Here is a 21410-nt window from a genome sequence, read left to right on the forward strand (position 1 = left end):
CTTTTCTCCACCCACCCCCACATTCCCAATTTTCTCAGGAGATCTTGCCTATTTCCCTTTCCAGGGGGATCCATGTATGTCTCTCTTGGGATTCTTTTTGTTTCCTACCTCTCTGGATTTGTGGACTATGGGCTTGTTATCCTTTGTTTTATGTCTAATATCCACTTATGAGTGAGTATGTACTGTGTTTGTGTTTGTGGGTCTGAATTATCTCACTCAGGATGGTTTTTTCCTAGCTCCATCCATTTGTCTGCAAATTTCCAGATGGCACCTTTTTTGTTTGTTTATGTCTTTATTCTTCAGTTAAGAGGCATCTAGGTTGTTTCCAGGTTCTGATTATTTATGTACACAGTTGAGCAAATGTCTTTGTGGTATGAGTGAGCATCCTTTGGGTATATGCACAAGAACAGTATTGCTGGATCTTGAGGTAGACTGATTCCCAATTTTCTGAGAAATCACCATACCGTTTTCAAAAGTGTCTGTATAAGTTTGCAATGGAGGAGTGTTCCCCTTCCTCCGCATCCTTTCCAGCATAACCTATTATTGGTGTTTTTGATCTTAGACATTTTAGCTGGTGTAAGAAGGTATCTTAGAGTTGGTTTGATTTGCATTCCCTTGATGGCTAAGAATGTTAAACATTTCCTTAAGTGTCTTTCATCCATTTGAGATTCTTATGTTGAAAATTCTCTGTTTAGATCTATACCCCATTTTTAAATGGATTTTTTTTTGTTATTTTGATGTCTATTTTCTTGAGTTCTTTATATGTTTTAGAGATCAGTCCTCTGTCCGATGTGGGGATGATGAAGATCTTTTCGCATTCTGTAGGCTGCCATTTTGTCTCAGTGATTGTGTCCTTTGTGTTAAAGAGACTTCTCAGTTTCAGGAGGTCCCATTTATTTATTTCTGTTCTACAAAAAACCTAGGATAGCCAAAACAATTCTGTACTGGTGTGGGAGGTCCTTCTGTCTCTGTGTTGCTTTTCTTGGTTAATGAATAAAGAAACTGCCTTGACTTGTTGATAGGGCAGAGCTTAGGTAGGCGAGGAAGACAGAACTGAATAGTAGAAAAAAGAAAGGCGGAGTTGGAGAGAGATGCCATGGATCCGTCTGAGACAGACACTGGGAATTTTACCCAGTAAGCCACTGCCACGTGGCAATACACAGATTAATGGAAATGTGTCAAATTAAAATGTAAGAGCTAGCCGATAAGAAGTTAGAACTAATGGGCCAAGTAGTGTTTTTAAATAATATAATTTCTGTGTGATTATTTTGGTTCTGGGTGGCAAGGATGAACAAGCAGCTTCCTGCTACACTGTACAATAAAGGAACTTTCAGAGACATCATCTCTGGCATCAAGTTTTCTTATAGAGCTACAGTAATGGTAACAGCTTGGTATTAGCATAAAAAGATACAGGTGGACCAATGGAATTGAAGTGAAGACCCTGATACCAATCCATAATCCTATGAACACCTTATTTTTGACAAAGAAGCTAACATTATACAATGGAAAAAAAGAAAGCATCTTCAAAAAATGGTGCTGACATAATTGGATGTCAACATGTAGAAAAATGCAAATAGATTAATATCTGTTCCCATGCACAAAACTCAAGTCTAAATGGATCAAAGACCTCAACACAAATCCAGCCTTACTGAAACTCATAGAAGAGAAAGCAGAAAGTAACATTGAAAGCATTGACACAGGAGACTGCTTCCTAAATATAACATGAGTAGCATAGACACTGAGAGCATTTCTTATCACATCCAGAGTCTTGCAATGGCTTCTAATCTATTTCCTCTCGAATCTGCCTCCAAACACTGTGGCTTTCACACCATTTTGATCAAGAACCACACTGGGAAGCATGCATTCCACTCAAAGACACGTTCATCTCCCCAACCAAAGGAAAGCGGTATTTCTTTCTTTCTCCTTATTCTTTTCTATCCCTTAATTTCCCATTTCTTTTTATTTATTTTTCTGTTTCCATCAATTTTGTTTATAGAGAGATATGTACCAGAATGCATAGAATAAACCTTCCAAAGTAAAATTTATTTTACAATGTTTAATACACTCTAATGTTTTACTCTCCTCTCCTCCCCTCCCCTCCCCTCCCCTCTCCTCTCCTCTCCTCTTCCTCTTCCCTCTCCTCCCCTCCTCTTTCTTCCTCTTCCTCATCTCCTCATCTCCCCTCTCCTCTCCTCTCTTCTCCTCCCTTTACCTCCTCTCTTCTCTTCCCCTTCCCCTCCTCTCCCCTCCCTTCCTGTCCTCTCTTCTCTTCCTCTTCCCCTCTCCTCCCCTCTTCTTTCTTCCCCTTCCCTCCCCTCAACTCCCCTCTCCTCTACTCTCTTCTCCTCCATTTGCCTCCTCTCCTCTCTTCCCCTTCCCCTCTCCTCCCCTCCTGTCCTCTCCTCTTCTCTCCCTCTTCCCCTCCTCTCCCTTCCCTCCCTCCCTTCCTCTCCTCTTCTCCTCTTCTCCTCTCTTCTCTTCTCTCTTGCCCTCCCCCCTCTCCTTTCCTCTTCCAGTCTATTCTAGTTCACTTCATTCTATGTGCTTCCTTACATTCAGATTCATGATTTCAATTAAACATAATACTGGTCACAGACCATTAAGTTGATTCCACATCTTAGTCCCAGGTCAGAGCTCAGAAGTGACTAATACATTTTCTTTACACTGGATTGTATAATAAAAATCAAAATTGCACTCAACCCATTTCCACATTTGTCCTTTCAGGAGACTTCTCATTGTCTATTGGATAATGTCCAACTCCTTGACAAAAACTGCATGGTTCCTGGCAACTAGCCAGTGTTTCTAGTTTGATCTTCCCTCATTCATTCTTCTCTGTTATCCTGGTGACACCAATCTCTTCTTATTTCCGATTACTGATTTCTCTTTCTGGTTCTTCATAATTCTTACTGTTTTCCCCAACTCAAGACTTGGATCATGGAAAATAAAATTATCATTACTTTATTAATCCATTATATTGTATCAGGGATCCATTGCTGTCCTCAATGCCACTTCCAGTGTCTCCCTGGTTTCTCAAACTCTCCAGAATCCAGCTCTAGCTGTCAAGCCTTATTTCTACTACTTTCCTTCTTTCAGCCACGAGGCACTATTTTATTCTTCTTCCCCATGCTTCCATGCAGCAAATAGGGTTTCTCTCATTCACGCAGCAGGTTCACCTTCCATTCCTTCTCCATATCCTCCTTTTCCACTCTTTTGAAGTCTAGTGGAAGAGATCCTCTTGTCATTTTATATATACAACATGCTGTTAAATCTCCTTTTCCTTCACAGAGATGGATGTTCCCACCTTACTGGATTGCTATGAAGACAGGAAATTTGACACACAGTGTCTGCTGCACACTCAGTGCTCATAAACTGCAAACTCTGATAACTTTGTCATCCTAAACCTTTGCTCCTTACACAACACCAAACGCTGGATTTGTTTGTGTTCAAGTCTGTTGGTGCTGCCACCTGTGCGCCATGATGCATGTATGGAAGTCAGATCATGTTTGTCAGTGCTACTATACATGTATAATGGGACATGTGAGGAACTCAGAGGACAACTTCTGGTGTCCGGGTGTCTGTTCTCATCTCCCATCTTGCTTGTGATAGAATTTTGTTTTTGGCCTCTATGAATGCTAGGTGTGATAGTTTGAAAGAAAAATGTACCCCATAGGGAGTGGCACTATTAGAAGGTGTGACTTTGTTGGAGGAAGTGTGTCACTGTGAGGCAGACTTTGGGGTTTCATATGCTAAAGCTATCCCTAGCGTGACACACAGTTGCTTCTGCTGCCTGTGGATCAAGGTATAGATCTCTCGATTCCTTCTCCAGCACCATGTCTCCCTGCTTGCTGCCTTGCTTCTATTCATGATGATAATGGACTAAACCTCTGAAGCTGTAAGCCAGCCCCAATGAGATGCTTTCCTTTATAAGCATGGCTATGGTCACGATGTCTCCTCACAGCAATAGAAACCCTAACTAAGACACCAGGCCTGATGCATCAAGAGCTTCCAGCGAATCTCCTCTTGGTCCTAAGACTTAAACAAAGGTTCTCATGATGGCACAGCAAGTCATCCACTGAGCCATCTCCTTCACCTATATGCCAGAGATTTCTAATGGATTAACATGATAAGATTTATGTCTAGAGATTGACTCTGAATACCTTGATATAGAAATATCTGTTGTAGAATGTCCTTTTACTAATATACCATTCAACAGGGTGAAAGAAAGCAGCAAGAAAGTGGCTACTTCAATACTTGCTTATGGGAACCCTGGTGACAGGCATAGGAAATCTCCTTTAAAGGCATTAGAGAGAAGCCTAAGAACAGTATGGGTTATTCTCATTGCCCTTGATTGCCTCTGAGAACCTGAAGGTCATGCCTTGTTACTGAAGACACAACAGGAAGTGTAGGAATAGGGCTGGAGCTGACATGGATACCTCCTTTCTGAGAACTGGCCCTTAGAGTAGTGGAATGTGCTGTGCAAACTGCTGAGGGATAGAAGCATGGCAGTCCTGCATGTTGGCAAAGCCCATGAACTGCAGCAATGACTGGCCTGACAAGGTATTTACAAAAGCGCAATTGTGGCACCTTTATCTTGGGGTAACCAGCAGCTGTCTAATTGAACCAAAAGCTTGCTTAGTAGGAAGGAAAACATAAATGATATTGTAAGCAAGGCTAGAAAAGTGATAGACCTGAGAGGAGAACATATTAATTTCATTTTCCAAACTAATATTATTTCCAACTGTAGTCTACCTTCTTATCCTTATGTGCACAGATGAAAGCAACTCTTACCCATCATCTAAGAAGCTCAGTGTAACAGACAGAGACTATTACAGAGATCCACATTGTGTCAAATGCAGAGGAACTGTGACTGTGTGGTACCCACCCCAATGGACATATCTGCCACACAACCTCTGCACCTGAGGTCAGGGAGAATCTGAGGCCTGGGTGTAAAACAGCGCAGCGGCCAGAAGCCCAGAATGTGTGCTGCAAGAGTATAGGACAGGGAGTAGCATCTGTGAACTTCCAACAAGACGAGCATAATGACAAGTAATGACATTACATTGTGGACACCGAAAATTCTGGATGGTCCCACCACTAGATAAAGATGGTGGAAAATGCTTGCTGAAAGAGGGAGAATCAGTCTCCTCTAAGGAGCTCCCATACAGGTTGTCCAATCGGAGGTAATTAGCTGGGCTCAGGTACACATGAACAAAGTTAAATGGACTCAGTTTATACACATGCAATTTTAAAATATAGTTATCTCTGTGATCATTGAAAACAAAATCCCTATCAATTCAGCTACAGATCCTCACACAACCCTAAACTGTATTCAAACTGATGATGCTCTCAAGGTTCATATGAACTAAAGACTGATGGTTATCATGCAAATACTGGATAGTGTTACCAAATACCACTCCTGCTATTCAATCTTATTTTCCAAATTTATTGTAGAGCCTACATGAAAAGCTGCATTTTCTCTCCTATGCCACGTTTCAGCCTTACATGTTATATATAACATATACAATGCATTTACATATATTCGAGTGTATGCATACATACAGCAATAATAATTGAAGCAATTATAAATTTGAGAGGGAGGACACAAAATGAGTTTGGGGGCAGAAATGATGGAGATGCAGGACTCAAGATGTATTCTTACTTAAATAATGCAACATTTATAAAAATGATTTGTGGTTGACTTCACAGTATAATTTCATCGTCATCACCAGCATCACCATTGACCAAAACAAATGCTCCAGTATTTATTTATTTCTTGATATAATGTTTGGTGGTGGCATTCACATATATATGAGTTCACTGTTCTAGGTTTCCATAACAATACATACAAACAGGAAACCACACAGAGATCCTGCAATGAAATCCATTTCTTTTTATATCACCCCCTGCCTAACTAAATCTAACTCTCTGACATGGACAGAATCATCCCCTAGGTAGAAATAAAGTGTCCCTTGTCTTAGTGAATGTCAAATGAGGCAAGAGGGGAGCTAAAAATAAATAACTAAATATTGAAATGGAAATTTTCCGCTGACTTTCTTCTACACAGCATAGTCAAAAGAGCAACCAGCAAGCTTACTCCATGTTACGTTTTGAGACAAAGAAACATGGATTTCTTCTACTCAGCCCTGGCAAGAGTCTGCTCAAACACTGAGTTGCCCTGGGAAGGGAGACTGAAGTGAGGCATAGGAAAGAAGAAAGAGTGGGCATTGCTGTTTTTCATTTTGTGTAGTTTTGGTGGCCCTGCAATAAATTTGGAAAATAAAATCGGACAACGGGAGTGGTGTTTGGTGACACTATCCGGCATTTGCATGAGAATCATCAATTTTCGTGCATGTGCATCCTGAGAGCATCATCAGTGTGATTACAATTTAGGGTTGTGCAAGGATTCTGTAGCTGAGCTGATAGGGATTTGATTTGTAATAATCACAGAGTTAACTATATTTTAAAATTACATTAACATTTGCTGTCACTTGAATCAAACAAAACTGGCCCTTGTGAGCTATGGAAATGACCGTGTTGATCAGAAAGACCCCGCTCGGCTTCCTACCGGTCAATCAAGCATCCCTGTGAGGTTTTCAGGCACGAGGTGATTTTAATATTTCAGACAGACAAACTAATCTTTCTTCAGAGTTGAGTATCAACCCATTTCTAGGTATTTAATAGGGAAGGCGTCATTAAGCAAATTAATTTGCTTCTGAATTCATTTGCGGTTATTTTAAGTATAGGCTTCCAAACAGCGAATCTTTCAAGTCATTTAATTATGTTTTAAATTTTTAATTCAGTATTTTCTGAGTTTACACACAGGAGTTTCAGAGAAGAATCCCGAAGCTGCGTGGGAGTGGCTCGCTGCGGCATTTCTGTACATGCGCACTATGTGTAATGATCATATAAAAACAACGAATTGATTCTTCATCTTGTTTTCATGCAGAGTTTCATCAGTTTCTGTTTGGCCTCAAATTTTTGATCCTCAGCTTGTTAAGTACTGAGATGGCAGGTGTGTACTTCCATTTCTGGCTCTGGATGCTTGTAAAAATAGTCTTAGGTTGTTTGTACATCTATCAATTCTTTTTTAAAAGTTTGCCATGTGTTGCACCTATTGTAAGTGATTTAGAGGAGAGTAAATTAACGGTCATTCAAGATAGTGGCTTTTCAACATTTAGTGGTTCAATTGATACTTTACTCATGGAGCTAACATTATTGGTGCATAAGGTCTCATTTGTGGTCCTCTGCATTTGTACTAGATTCCTTCATAGTACCCAAATACATTTAATGGATCTCCAGAGCACCATAGGTATCTTAAGAACAATAAGGTTGGTGGTCTTTTCTTATGGGCTATGGTTCTTCTCTCATTTGTAAAGTGACAAAAATTATAGCACAGACTAATCTATTGAAAAAATTTCCCTCACCCCCTTGCACACCATGCGAGTTACAAGAAAGCTTGGTTCTCCTGAGATAACCAGCGTCTAGCTGGAGGGCATCACTTGGCACCGCATCCCATACTGTGGACACCAAATACCAACAGGGAGTTTCTGTCCCTTACTTATTATGACCAAAGCATCTGTGTGGACAATAGAAGGAGGCTTGCTAGGAGCCAGGACAGTCAGAGGGTAAGGGATGGCAGAACCTCGTTTATCTGGGAGCAAAGCTTCTTCTGTGTCAAATCAAGGCCCCGTTACACTTCCCATTCTGGATAATAATACTCAGTCTCTCAGATAATTTTTTTTCCTTAAGCAAGGATAAACTCTTCTCTATATGCCGTAAGTGTTTTAATCTTTGTGGTTCCATTGTAAGAAATGACAATCACCAGAAGTAACTAAATTATATGTCTATGTGTACACAGTCTTTCTGCACATCCATCTAAAGGTGACATTTTGGAGGGAAGTGTCTTTAAAATATAAACAATAGAACATTGAACAACAACAACAAAAACAGAAAAACACATAAGCCAGAAATATAAATCTGGTCTTGGCATTGAGTGATGGGTCCCTATTCCTGCGTCTGTATTCTCATTCCTCAGAGAGTGGTCATAAAAAATATAAGTGGTGTTAGAAAACCCCTTTTTACTTATATTTGCAAATTTTGATTTTTTTCCTAGAGACCTATTTTTTTAATGCTTAATTATTTAAGAAAAAAAACCCATTCTTTTCCTGTGAACCTTAAGAGCTACAAAACCAACCTATCAGACAGGATGAGCCTAATCCGTGCAGCACTGGCACGCCTTTTGTGGGTCTATCAGCCACCTTCTGACTACATTTGAAACCTGTTTCCACAGGAGATAATCCATGCCTTGCACTGCAAGCCTGTTCAACAGCACATCCCTGGGGAGGTTATAGGTTTAATGGGATAGCTAACTGCTGTTGTTTAACTAAATCGACATAGCATCAAACTGCCTTCTAAATATTTGTTTATATCCATAGACAAAAACGACCCTCAGCCTTAATCAGAAAGAGCTCTCTTTGCATTGAATAGCAAGGAATGCAGGTTATTGTCCAAGATGCCGAAAATTAGTGGCAGTGGAGGGGCCAGCCTTAAACACAGTTTCATCCCTCCGTTTAAAGCTCAGAAAATATGGTGGAAGAGGGGGTCAGAAGAAAGCACAGGTTAGAAGGCAAACAACAGGGCTATGAAGGCAATCCTTTCCCTACAGCTGTGAACTCAAAGGAGCTGTGGTTATGCACATATACACTGGGCCTGTAAAAGAGTGTGTTTGTCAACAGTCACTCATTTGTGGAGGAAAGAACACCTTCCCCTTACTGCTGAACTAAAACTATGGGCTACTGGTAGATTCTGGGGTTGGGGTAATCCTCGCCTTCAGGTGAGTCCCCACTTCCGGGTCCACTAGGCTCTAGGATAGCTGCAAGTCTGTTCACAGTGATGTGCAGGCTAACTTCTGTGGGTCACAAAACAAGACAGACAGGAATGTGAGAGAGACATGTGTGGGGAAGAAGGGTGGTGGAGGATTGGGAGGAGAGAGAAGAGGAGGGGTGAGGCGATCAGGGTGTAGTGTATGCATGTATAATATTGTAGGTGGGAGGAGAGAGGAAAGGGTAGGGGTGAGGTGATCAGGGTGTAGTGTATGCATTTATAATATTGTCAGAGAAAAAAACTCAGTGAACAAAAAAATAAGTAAGAAGAAAAGAAAATCATCCAATTTTATTATTTTATTTTAGAGGTCAAGAGAAGTACATGTTATGAATTTTTTCTGCCATGAAATTTTTTAACAATTTTTCTAGGGTCCTAAATCAGAAATACTTACTGGCTACAGATGAACAAAGCCAGCAACAATCAAAAACTGAAATGTCTAATCTTGAATGTACAAAGTTCAACAGTTTATACCTGGCAAGGGAGAGAAAATAAACTATTTCTGGCTTCCTGATTTGTGCATCTAAGAGAAGGCTGATATTTTGTAACAAACAGCTAATCATTTGTTACAGTCTTCCATGTGGACCGCGCTTTCCAGAAAAGGAGTACAGTAGAGAACAATGCATTATTTGGGTTATTGTTTGAACCATTATAAATATAATTAAAAGTAGATCACAGTTTTTGTTTCCCGGTTCTTAACACCAAACCCAGAACTGTCTGCATCCTAGGCAGGCGCTTTAAGAGCATCCATTTTCAATGTGAATCAGCCAAGAGGAAGACTGTGGATTAGCAATGTTACTAAGAAGTTGGACAAACCCTCTGGAATGCTGAGCTTTAAAGTTTTGGTTTCAAACACACTGTGTGAGACTCAAGAAGTTGAGTTCTATTATCACTTGTACATAAACGAGATTCCATTGTTGATTTTATTTAAGCAGTTTCTGGCATCCTGTATAACAGCAATTTGGCCACAAGATCTTGTCATTTCTACCTTTCTGATTCTAAAGAGTAAAGAAAGTTGATCATACCACGGCACAGGACAGCATCAGACAGAGACTCTGACTCCAAACCCAGCATCATGTTCATTACAGCCCTGCACTTCTGTTGTTGCCTAGAACTGTGAAGGTCAGGGTACAGAACAATTTCCTGCTGACATGCCCAAGGGGTGATGACAGCCACCCGACAACCAACTACTGCCTGGTCATAGCCCTTGCTACCCAGACCAGCTCTCAGAGCAGCAGTGCTGGCTGGGCATAGCTCTTCCCGCTCAGGATGGCTGCGGAAGCAACAACATTGCCAATAACTGGGTACTTATTTTGAAGTGAGGCCCCTGGTGTGTCATCTAGCATGTCCAAGAGGCATCTTAAACAATATCCCTGCACAACATCTACATACCTGCTGGGAAGAGGGAAGAATTTGGGGCATGAAGAGTCCTGCTGCAGACTGGGTGTGGCACCTTAAGGAGGCTGCTTTCCTTTGGAAAGCATCAGTTTTATTGAAGGTGCGTGGTTGATCGGCAGTTATGATTCACCAGACAAGCTTTAATATATATAATTCAGTTTTAATAAAGGAAAGGAAAGGGAACTTACAAATCCAAGGTTCTAGCGAGGAACGCAGGAAAACAAAGAGCAGGCGGGCCACAGGCCCGCAAGATTTTATAAGTCAATATTAGCCTAAGGAGGACATGCCTTTAGACCAAGGGGGACACGCCTTTAGACCAAGGGGGACACGCCTTACAAAACAAGGTTTTTGGCTAGGCTTCCCCTTCATTTTATTGTCTCTAAAAAGGGGGTGTGGATAGCTAGTTTAAGGAGGTACTGTGATGGTGCACTTGAATGGGAATGTCTTGAACTAGAAAAGAGTTTAGGGCCATGCAGGTTGCCCCACATCCCCTGCTTTTCTTGACAGAAGACTTTCTGACTGGGGTAAGATGGGGCCTCAAGGCAGTTTGATTTACATTCCCTTGAGGGCTAGTCATGTTGAACACATTTGAAAATATTTATTAGCTATTTGAATTTTTTCCTTTGAGAACTGTCAATTTGATTCATTAGCCCACTTACTGAGTACTTTTCTAAGTTATTTAGCTTTTTGAATTCTTGTAAGATCCTAAATGCGACTACTCAGTTAGATGAGCAAATACCAAATATTTGCTCTCATTCTTGTGAGGAAGTTGAGGAAGAAGAGTCCTGTGTGGCTGCATTCTAGTCCGGTGACTATGGAAATCAGGGTGAAGGTTTCTCAAAAAACCCAAATGGAAAGATTTTATGATCTAAGTGTACTTCTCTTGGGTATGTACTTGAAGGACTCTAAATCAACATACTACACACATACTTTCACATCGATACTTATTACTACCCTAGTCACCACTACCAATATTGGGAACCAGCCTAGATATGTCCACTTACAGGATAAAGAAAAGAATCTCTCCCCTCTCCTCTCCTCTCCCCTCTCTCTCTCTCTCTCTCTCTCTCTCTCTCTCTCTCTCTCTCTCTCTCTCTCCTACCTACCTGTCTATTATCTATCTATCTATCTATCTATCTATCTATCTATCTATCTATCTATCTGTGTCTATATCTATGACTTTATACAGCATTTTCAGAAAAATTGACAGAATTGGAGGTTATCATGTTAAGCGAAATAAGCCAGACTCAGAATGACAAATACCACATTTTCTCTTACATGCAGAATTTAGATGTGTGTGTGTGTGTGTGTGTGTGTGTATGTGTAGGACATGAAAATAGAATGGGTTCTATGAAAGAGGAAGAAGAGGTCTATATGGAGGGCTTATAAGAAAAGGTTATGCTGGGCGGTGGCGGCGCACACCTTTAATCCCAGCACTCGGGAGGCAGAGGCAGGCGGATCTCTGTGAGTTTGAGACCAGCTTGGTCTACAAGAGCTAGTTCCAGGACAGGCTCCAAAGCTACAGAGAAACCCTGTCTCGAAAAACCAAAAAAAAAAAAAAAAAGAGAAAAGGTTATATATATGGAATATATATGAAAGAATAAAAGTAAAGAGGGATTAATAGTGGGAGAAACAGTCCATCTAGAAGAAAGAAAGGATGAGGGAGACAGGAAGTTAGTGGGTAGCTATAAGAATAAGGTATAGTGATCTGTGTATGAGAATATAATAATGTATCTGATTTCTTTGTATGCTAATTAAAAACAATAAAAAAAGAACTAGGCACTGAAATCAGGAAGAAACCCGGAGCTGTGTAATACAACAGCCCAGGTACTCAGAACCTGATTCTACTGCACAAAGCAATACTGTGCTAGAATCCATTTAAATTAAGCTTTCTGGGATATCCACATTGTGAGGCCCTAGAGACTTGCTACAGAATTATTCTCAGTAGAGCAATTATAGGTGAGGCTGCCCTATAATGAGATATTTTTGCTACTTCATTAAATAAACCCCCTTGAATGGGCTCCAAAATGGACCTGCCTCCTACCAAATTCCATTACACTGGAAGTAATCTTATCAGAAGGCCTGGTACAGACTCCATCGTCCTGCAGACCTAACGTTTACCACAAGGGAAATGTGTTCTAGAACAATGATTCCCAAAAGATGGTTCTCAGACCCAGGCTTTACTAATCCAAAGAGAAATAAGAAACAGACAACTTAGTGAACTTTCTATAAAATCACATTATAATCTACTTAGTATGACCTTTCCATCCTTTCCATTTTCCTTCTATTCTAACTTTTTTATTTTTTATTTTTTTGGGGGGGTGTTAAGCTGCTGCATCCTTGGTGACATTCCGATGGAAAGGTTTGTACTGTTCTTGTGTGACAGAGATGCAGTGCCCACTCTTTCGCACCTCCGCCCACTGTCCTGGGTACTGGTTTCTGTCAGCTTGACACAAGTTACAGTCATCTGATCAGAGGAGCTTCAGCTGAGGAAATGCCTCTCCAAGACGGCCTGGAGGCAAGTCTGGAGTGCACTCTTCTGAGTGTTGAATGATGTGGAAGGACTCATGCCAGACCACCCTTGAGAAGGTGGTCTTGGGTATAAAAGAAAATAGGCTGAACAAGCCACAGCAAGCAAGCCAGTATGGAGCACTCTTTCACGGCTTCAGCTTCAGTTTTTGCCTGCAGGTTCCTGGCTTGCATTGCTGCCTTGACTTCCCTCAGTGATGGAGTAGAAGCTGAGGGTTGTAAACTGAAATGAGCCCTTTCTCCCTGACTGCTTTTGGTCATGGTGTTCATCACAGCAGCAGAAACCCTAACTAAAACACCCCTGAGAATTTTTTACAGATGCTTGAAATCTTCAATTTCTTTTTTTCGTATTTTTAAATGTTTTTTTAAAAGATTTTTTTTCTCATTTTACATAACTATCCCAGTTCCCAATCTTTCCCCTACCTTCCTTGCAACCCCCTCCCCCATCTACTCCTTAGAGAGGGTAAGTCTTCCCATGGGGAGTTAACAAAGTCTGACACAGCATTTTTGAGGCAGAACCAAGGCCCTTCCCCCTATATTTAGGCTGAGCAAAAATATTCCTCCAAAAAGAATGGGCTCCAAAAAGCTAGTTCAAACCCTTGGGATAAATCCTGGTCTCACTGCCCATGACCCCACAGACTGTCTAAGCCACACAACTGTCACCCACATTCAGAGGACCTAGTTTGGTTCTTCCACTATCAGTCTGGAGTCAGTGAGCTCCCACTAGCTCAGGCCAGCTTTTTCTGTGGGTATTCCTATCATGGTCTTGCCTTCTTGGATTATATTATCACTCTTCCTCTCTCCCCCTCTCCCCTCCCACTCTTCCTTCTCCCTCCACCCTCACTCCCAATTTTCTCAGGAGGTCTTGACTATTTCACTTTCCCAGGATGATCCCTGAATGTCTCTCTTAGGGTTCTTTTTGTTATCAAGCTTCTCTGGGGTTGTAAACTACAGACTGGTTATGCTTTGTTTTATGTCTAATATCTACTTTTGAGTGAGTACACATAGTGTTTGTCTTTATGGGTCTTGGTTACTTCACTTAGGATGGTTTTTCTAGTTCCATCCTTGCCTGAGAATTTCCAAATGTCATTTTTTCCCACTGAGTAGTACTCCATTGTGTATGACTGTGTATGTGTATCACATTTTCTTTATCCATTCTTCAGTTAATGGGCTTCCAGGTTGTTTCCAGGTTCTGACTATTATGAATAATGCTGCTACAAACACAGTTGAGCAAATGTCCTTGTGGTATGAATGTGCATCCTTTTGGTATATTGCTGGGTCTTGTGGTAGATTGATTCCCAATTTTCTGAGAAACCGTCATACTGATTTCCAAAGTGGTTGTACAAGTTTGCACTCCAAGCAGCAATGAAGGAATCTTCCCCTGACTCCACATCCTATCCAGCATAAAATATCATTAGCGCTTTTGATCTTAGCCATTCTGACAGGTGTAAGATGATATCTCACAGTTATTTTGATTTGCATTTCCCTGATGGCTAAGGATGTTGAACAATTCCTAAGGTGTCATTTGGTCATTTGAGATTCTTCTGTTGAGAATTCTCTGTTTAGATCTGCACCCCATTTATAAATTGGGAAATCCCCAATTTCTGAGCCACTGATATTGAAACAACTGCTCAAATGGAAAATCATTTTTCCAGGTCAACTGTTGGGCATAGAAGCCACAGAAGACTGCTAGAGAAGAAGCTATAGAGTGGTCACCAGAGGGAAATATGTTTCCTTTTCGTCACTGCAACGCAACTCTTGAGAAATTCAAACTATAAAGAAAACTTGCTATGTTTCACAATTTTGAAAGTCCCAGTTTATGATTGGTGGGCCCATTTTAGACGTGATGTTCAGTGGCATAAGCATATCATGGCAGAAATAATTGCTGAACAAAATCATGCGCACCATGATCTGGAGGGTAAACAGAAAGGAAGAGCCTGGGCATCCATCAGTTTCTTCAAACACATCTTCAGGCGCCATCATCCCTTGCTACTCCTCCCAATGGTCCTCACTTTCTGAAGTGTTACCTTGGGTCCAAGCCTCCAGCACACGGGCCTATGGGGGATGGACGTTTAACACCCATGCTATTACAGTAAATGATCCAGTCAGGTGCATTCAAACATAGTGCTCTCGAGTACTTGTGTCCTCAATGCCATTTGGGATTTGTCTAAATGGAGTTTCCAACTCTGCAGTTCTGGGACCCTGTGGTATTTTCTATTTCCAGCCAACATACACTCAGCAGCACAGACACAGCTGCTAAGCTGGTGAGCCCTGAACACGGGGCTCCACAGTTTTTTTTTTTTTTTTTTGCAGAAGACCCATGAGCAGGTAATTTAACTGGTTGCCACTTGAGTTTCTCATGAGCAGTGACAGCAACATAACACCCCATGTCATGGCTTGTTTGGGGAACAAAATGGAAGTGTGATATCCCAGAATAGAAAACATATAAAACACAGCACCCAACACACTGAACAAGCCTTTTGATGTGAGTAATTACTTAACAGTAAGGTCAGAGATGGCACTGAGACAGAAAAGATTAGTGCCCAGGAGCCCCGTCCTGTGTGTTCCAATCAGAACTGACAGCCTCACTTGGGGAGGACAAGTCTTGTTTCCTAGGGCTGTTTTCAAGAGGAGCTGTTTGAAGCTCTAAATCTGAAAGGGCACCCACAGACCTGTTCTAGTTCAGAAGATGGAAGCTTTGGAATGGCTAAAGTCCTGCCATTAAGGTGGAGGCCATGGTATCAGGTTGCAGGCCACACATTTAGAGTCTGGGATAATTTGTTGTTGTTGTTTTTCTTTTGAGTATTTTTCCGTAAGTAGCAAAAATCCCCTGATTACTATATTCTTGGATGGTGGCAATTGTTATTAATTATACACCCCATGAGAATGTTTTTAGAATGTTTGACTAATATTTTTTGACTAAAAAAATATCCAGTGTTCTATTGCTGTGAAGAGACACCATGACCACAGCATTTCTTATAAAGGAAAGCATTTAAATGGGGCTGGCTTACAGTTTCAGAGGCTTAGTTCATTATTCTTATGATGGGAAACGGTGCCACACAGGTAGCTGAGAGTTGGTAGCTGAGAATTCTATATCCAGATCCAAAGGCAGTAGGAAGAGAAAGGCACTGGGCCTGGCTAGAGCATTTGAACCCTAAAAGTGAAGTCCATCCTCAGTGACACACTTTCTCCATCAAGGCCACACCTCCTATTCCCTGTCAAGTAGCTCCACTCCCTAATGACCAAGAATTCAAATATATATATATATATATATATATATATATATATATATATATATATGGCATTCCTATTCAAACCACTTCAAAAGGATTATTAGATGTATTGGAAAATATGCCGATCAATAAATATTTACAAATCTCCAGGAGTTTTGGCTAGAATACGGTCTCCTGTTTCATTTGCTGGTCCTATCATCAACCACCAGCTATCTGGCCTCTGTAGGCTCCCATAACTGATTGTGTCTTACTCACTTAGCAAGCCTGTTATATGCCTCCCTATATGTTTCCAACAGTAAGCACTCAGGGGGCAAGAGGCTCCTTATTTATCTTGCTTCCTATATCCTAGAACTTCTCAGGGGGAGGAATGTCTGGAACACTGTTTTCCCAGGCTCTCCTGCAGCTTATGTGCTTACTTGGTGAAATGCTGGTCAACGGAAGAGCAGTGGGATGCTGGGCTCAGCATTGCAGCAGGTGTTTCTACCATGTGTCTCTCTCAATTATTTTATCCTTTTAGTTTTCTAGAATGCATAGCAAGAACAGGTATTTTGGATAATAAGGCCCCTTCCTCTTAAGAGACTTTTGTTATACTTTGGTGTTCTGACAATCCTATTGGCTACATGTGCTTCCACGAGACAAATGTATCTCCAGCTTCCACCAGACACCCATTTCAGAGTTTTGCCATTTTTGGTTAAATATTACCCAAGTAATATATTTAATAATAATTTACAACTCAGATATTTGCTAGTATATCCTTCCCTCTAGTGTAATATATTTAATAATAATTTACAACTCAGATATTTGCTAGTATGTCCTTCCCTCCTAGTGTCATGCTTGTCATTTCACCTTGCCTATGCCCTGCCTGGCTTAACAGCCACACCAAGCAATGAGGAAAAGGGTGTGCTGCATGACATCACTCGAGAACTCTGAGGGGGAGGTATTGCATTTAGAAGTTTAAGTCCAAGAGAAGAAGGGTAAAGAAGCGAAGAAGCTGTTCTATTCCCAGTAGCTTTGGTTTATTAAGAGACATTCTAGAGAAGATTTCAAAGTTAACTCCCAAGGTAATTAAACAAAAGCTAGGCCAGATGTCTAAGCTAAAGTTTTGGTCTCAAAATAATTACCTTTGTTAATTACCAGTAATTAGTGTCAGCATCCAAAGCTTCCCTAAAATCCAGGGGAGAGAGAAAGGGGAAAGGAGAGGAAGAAAAGCTGGGGAGGGGGTGGGGGAAGAAAATGCAGAGGGAGAGAGAAGGGGGAGAACGGAGGAAGGGAGAGAGAGGGAGGGAGGGAGGGAGAGAGAGAGAAAGAAAGAGAGAGAGAGAGAGAGAGAGAGAGAGAGAGAGAGAGAGAGAGAGGCAGTTTTCAGCAAAACACACTTTAGGTCATTAATCTTCACCTGGATTTGTAGCACTATGAACTCTGGGTTTTATGAATAACTAGATATTTTCTTCTAGTTTATACTGATATCTCCTGCTCTCTTACATACCCTTAACTTGAAGTTTTATCACACAATTTCTTATTTATATATATCTTTTCATTGAAAAAGGATATTTTTTATCTACCCTTCCCCGTAAGGAATATTCTTAGTGGAGCAAACACCAGCACACATTTGCAGAAATTTCCTTGCAGAAATGTGTGGTGTCTACATGGAGTCTTCCTGATGAGAGGACTGGGGTCTGGAAGAGCTCAAAGTAGAGGTGGGGTTCCAGAGGCTGGAGGGCAGCCCAGTTTTCCGGCACTTACCAATTATAATAACAGGTTATTCAAATAGCATCCCCAAGCTACTTCCAGTTGGGGTGAGGATGACCCTTATGAGAACAGATGAGCTGTCTGTGTGTTCCTGTATCACTTCATATCTATTTGGGAATGTGTGTGTCTGTGTTGAGTTCCTTTTTAAATATTTAGAGAAAACATTGTTCATTATTTCCTATTAGTAATTCTTTGTAGATTCAGTCATTTAAAATGTCAGCAAATGGTGGAAATTTTTTACTCTTTAAATGTATACCTCATCACCTTACATTTAACTACAGGCCTTCCTCTGGCCCCCATGGAGGGTTAGGTTTTCCTTGATGCCACATTTATATCCTATTACTGTACCGATCCCTTCAAGATGAAAAGGCAAGGGAATCACACTTTCTTTCACCCACCTTTGAAATCTTCATGCTCAGCAGGCATATCTAGAATTCACTGAGAAGTTCTTTTGTAATTATTGAAATACACAGACGCCAATTGTGCTAGGCCATTGGGATTTCTAGATATGACATTTACTTATTCCAAATGCTTAATGAGTCTGACCACACACTTTTTCTCATGACTTATTCTGTGTTTAACAATGATTCTTACGTTTATTTCTGTCTACTATCAACTTCTTAATTCTATGAAGGAGACAAACGTCATCTGTTTGGAGATGGTATAAGAATAGTCATAAAGCTTGTTGGAATGGGAAGGATATTTTAAGTAAAGCTCACATTAAGGAAAATTGTGTTGTTTATATTAAAGTATTGCATGTGAACTAAGGGATTTCTCACAGAGACTGTAAAATATGGGGACAATTTATGGATTCTTGGAAGGCCTGCATTTAGAAAGGATTATTGAGCACACTATCCCTGTACTGACACTCCATAGGCTTTATAGGTATATGCCCAAATTACAAAACCAACCACATTTGTATATATGCTGCCATTTGCTTCTGGGTTTGTAAGCAGAAAATCGTGCAAAAATAGTAACTTATGGACACATCTTACCTTCTTTCTATAACTTTGGAACTCTTGATTCTGGCATTCAATATTTCCAACCCATGACCACTGCTCACTACTTTGGGAGTAGAACCCCTGGTGTAACTGCAACTTTTCACTTCATAGCCCTGTTCATCTCTACTCTTTATTCTCATACCTCAAGGGCCGTTCTGAACTGCCCGGCTGCCACGGAGTATTTCTTCTGTCTATAGCAAGCGCTGGCATCTTTTAATGCTACCTGAAGCCATTTGTCAATCTGTGGCATGGTGGTGAGATTCTGTGCACTTTCAGGTGACATCATGGTGGCAGTCTGGCTTGTTGTCTGAAGCTCAGCACACATGTAGGGCTGGGCAAATTCATAGCTCACATCCTCTTCATCAATATAGACAAGCTTCATTTCGACCTCCATTATGTTCTTTAAAGGGATGTGAGGCAGAGGAATGCTGCTGGCTAGCTGATTGTCAAGTTCCATTATCTTCGCCTCTTTCTTACCAGCCAGTTTTTCTTCCCCTTCAGCCTTTCGTTTAAGGGTCACTTTCTCCGACTCATTGCTTTGTTTCTCTTTGATGCCTTTTGTGAGTTTTACTCTCTCAGCTGTGATGTCTGCTTGCTTTTCTCCACAGCTCTTCTTGATTTCGGGTGACACTTCCAGGCTGGTGGGTGAGTTTGTTAAGGTGGACATTTTCTTGCTTGCATTCATCTTTGGAGTAAGCAGGTCACGGTAGATCCTCCTTACCGTGGTCTCCACATTCCTACTCTTGCCGGAATCCATTGGTGCATCCCAGACTCCTGCAAGGGAGAGAAGGAGGAAAGCCATTCAGACAATGATTTCAAAACCCGTGGTTTAGCTTAGCTGCATTTCAAATACTGCTTTACTCATCATAGATACTTATTACTTAGAATCAACTGCATTTGTACTGTCCACTGGTCATCCTCGCAGACCACTGATGTTTCAATCATAAAGCTCACTAAGGTTAGGACTCCTCAAACCACATCTAGATGTCTGAAAAAATAATTTACAGATGAACAGCACTGAATGAACCTTTTCATAAGAAGCCCAAAGCCACTGGATAGAAAAATCGTCATAGAAGACAAAAAGTTTTAAAACGTCCATTTCTATATTAATTTCCTAAGAAAGGTATGTGATCTCAAACTCATTTCAAAGCCCACTGCTAACTGCATGGTGGATAGGAAGCAAAAAGCAAACCCACTTCTTCTGTAAAGCTTCCAGAAATGTGAGCACAGTGTTTCCTTCATATGCTTACTCTATTAGTAACAAAAGCCTCACATTGAACCATCTTTAAAGACAGCTGTTCGTTAAAACAGGCTTCAGACTAGAGGAAAGTGACCTCGAGTTGCCAGCGACTCCTAGCCAAGTGTTCCCCTAGAGTCGGCTGTGCTGCTGGTTCTGTAGTATTGACGCTAAGGTGCCTCACAGTATGAAGCGGTTTCACAGAACACTGGTGCTCACCACACTCAACAGTCCCGATCCAGAAGATTGTTCATGCTAACTCTGCTTCTAGACTTGCTGAAAAATAGAAAACGCTCTAAAATCTAATCATTACTGACTACAGTTGGTTCCTATCTTATATGATTCTCTGACGTAATCAAAGTCTGTACTGTGCACAAACTTTTTCCTTCTTTTACAAAGAATCTAAGGGTGGCAGTGGGGGGTGGGGGGCTGATGCTTCTCCATGGACACAGTACTGCTTCCAGCAGAACCAAACACTGGGTACTCACTAACTCGCTACTTAGTCTTTCCTCCACATCGTGTTGCATTTGAGTAGAGCTATGGCCTATATATGTGTTATGGAAGGGTGATGTATATTTACATCAGACATAGAGAGACAAGAAAATAGCCAGAGCACAGATGACTATGTTAATAAGAGACAATGAGATAAAAATCTCATGTGTTTCTTTTAACCTACTAAGGGAAAATACTTGAGAAGCTTTTTCCAAACCTATTATTTTGCTAATATCGATAGCTTTCCTTTGTCTATTTGAGAGACAGCAGTTTGGCTACAGAGAACCTTTGAAACATCATGAACCGAGACCCAAATCAAACTTAAGGAAAAAAGTGCAAGACACAACACAGAACTGTGCTTTAACATTTGAGGTTAAAGATTTTTTTCCTTTCCCTACCTTTGTAAGTAGTTGTTACAAAAAAAGGTTTACATTATACACGAAGATATTACAGAAGGCACCATGACAGTTTTATCACCTCTTAAGAAAGACCAAATTGGTAAGAGAAACTGCCATGAAAGCAAGTGGTTCTTAGTTCCAGTTCCCAGCATCCACATGAAACCCAAGCATGGCTATGTGAGCCTGTAACCCCACTGCTTTGGGGTAGAGCCAGGAAAACCCAAGGAGCTTGCTGGACAACCGCCCTAATGAAAACATTGAGCTTCAGGCTCAGTGGAGAGACAGTCTTAAAAAAATAAATAAGATGGGGAGTGACTGAGGAAGACAGCCACAATTTCTCTCTGGCTTTCTATGTTCACCGGCACACAGGTATACACACACAGAGAGAAATAGCTAATTCTAATAATAATTACCTTGGGTATTAGTTATCAAAAGTTAAATACTAGAGTCATGATTGCCTGCCAAAATTTTATTGACAGAATTAATTTCTGAA

At 40.9% G+C, this 21410-nt stretch overlaps 1 protein-coding gene across 1 annotated transcript in view; it reads right to left on the reverse strand.

Annotated features, from left to right (window-relative positions):
• Window positions 1–19547, reverse strand: part of Spata16 (spermatogenesis associated 16) — a 269197-nt gene extending 249650 nt beyond the window's left edge. Inside the window, exon 1 of the mRNA XM_038348424.1 lies at window positions 18933–19547. Coding sequence (XP_038204352.1) covers window positions 18933–19547 — 615 coding nt within the window. The remainder of the gene's footprint in view (window positions 1–18932) is intronic.
• Window positions 19548–21410: the final 1863 nt, after the last annotated feature.

Source organism: Arvicola amphibius, chromosome 11, assembly GCF_903992535.2.
Source record: "Arvicola amphibius chromosome 11, mArvAmp1.2, whole genome shotgun sequence".
NCBI classification, from domain to species: domain Eukaryota; kingdom Metazoa; phylum Chordata; class Mammalia; order Rodentia; family Cricetidae; genus Arvicola; species Arvicola amphibius.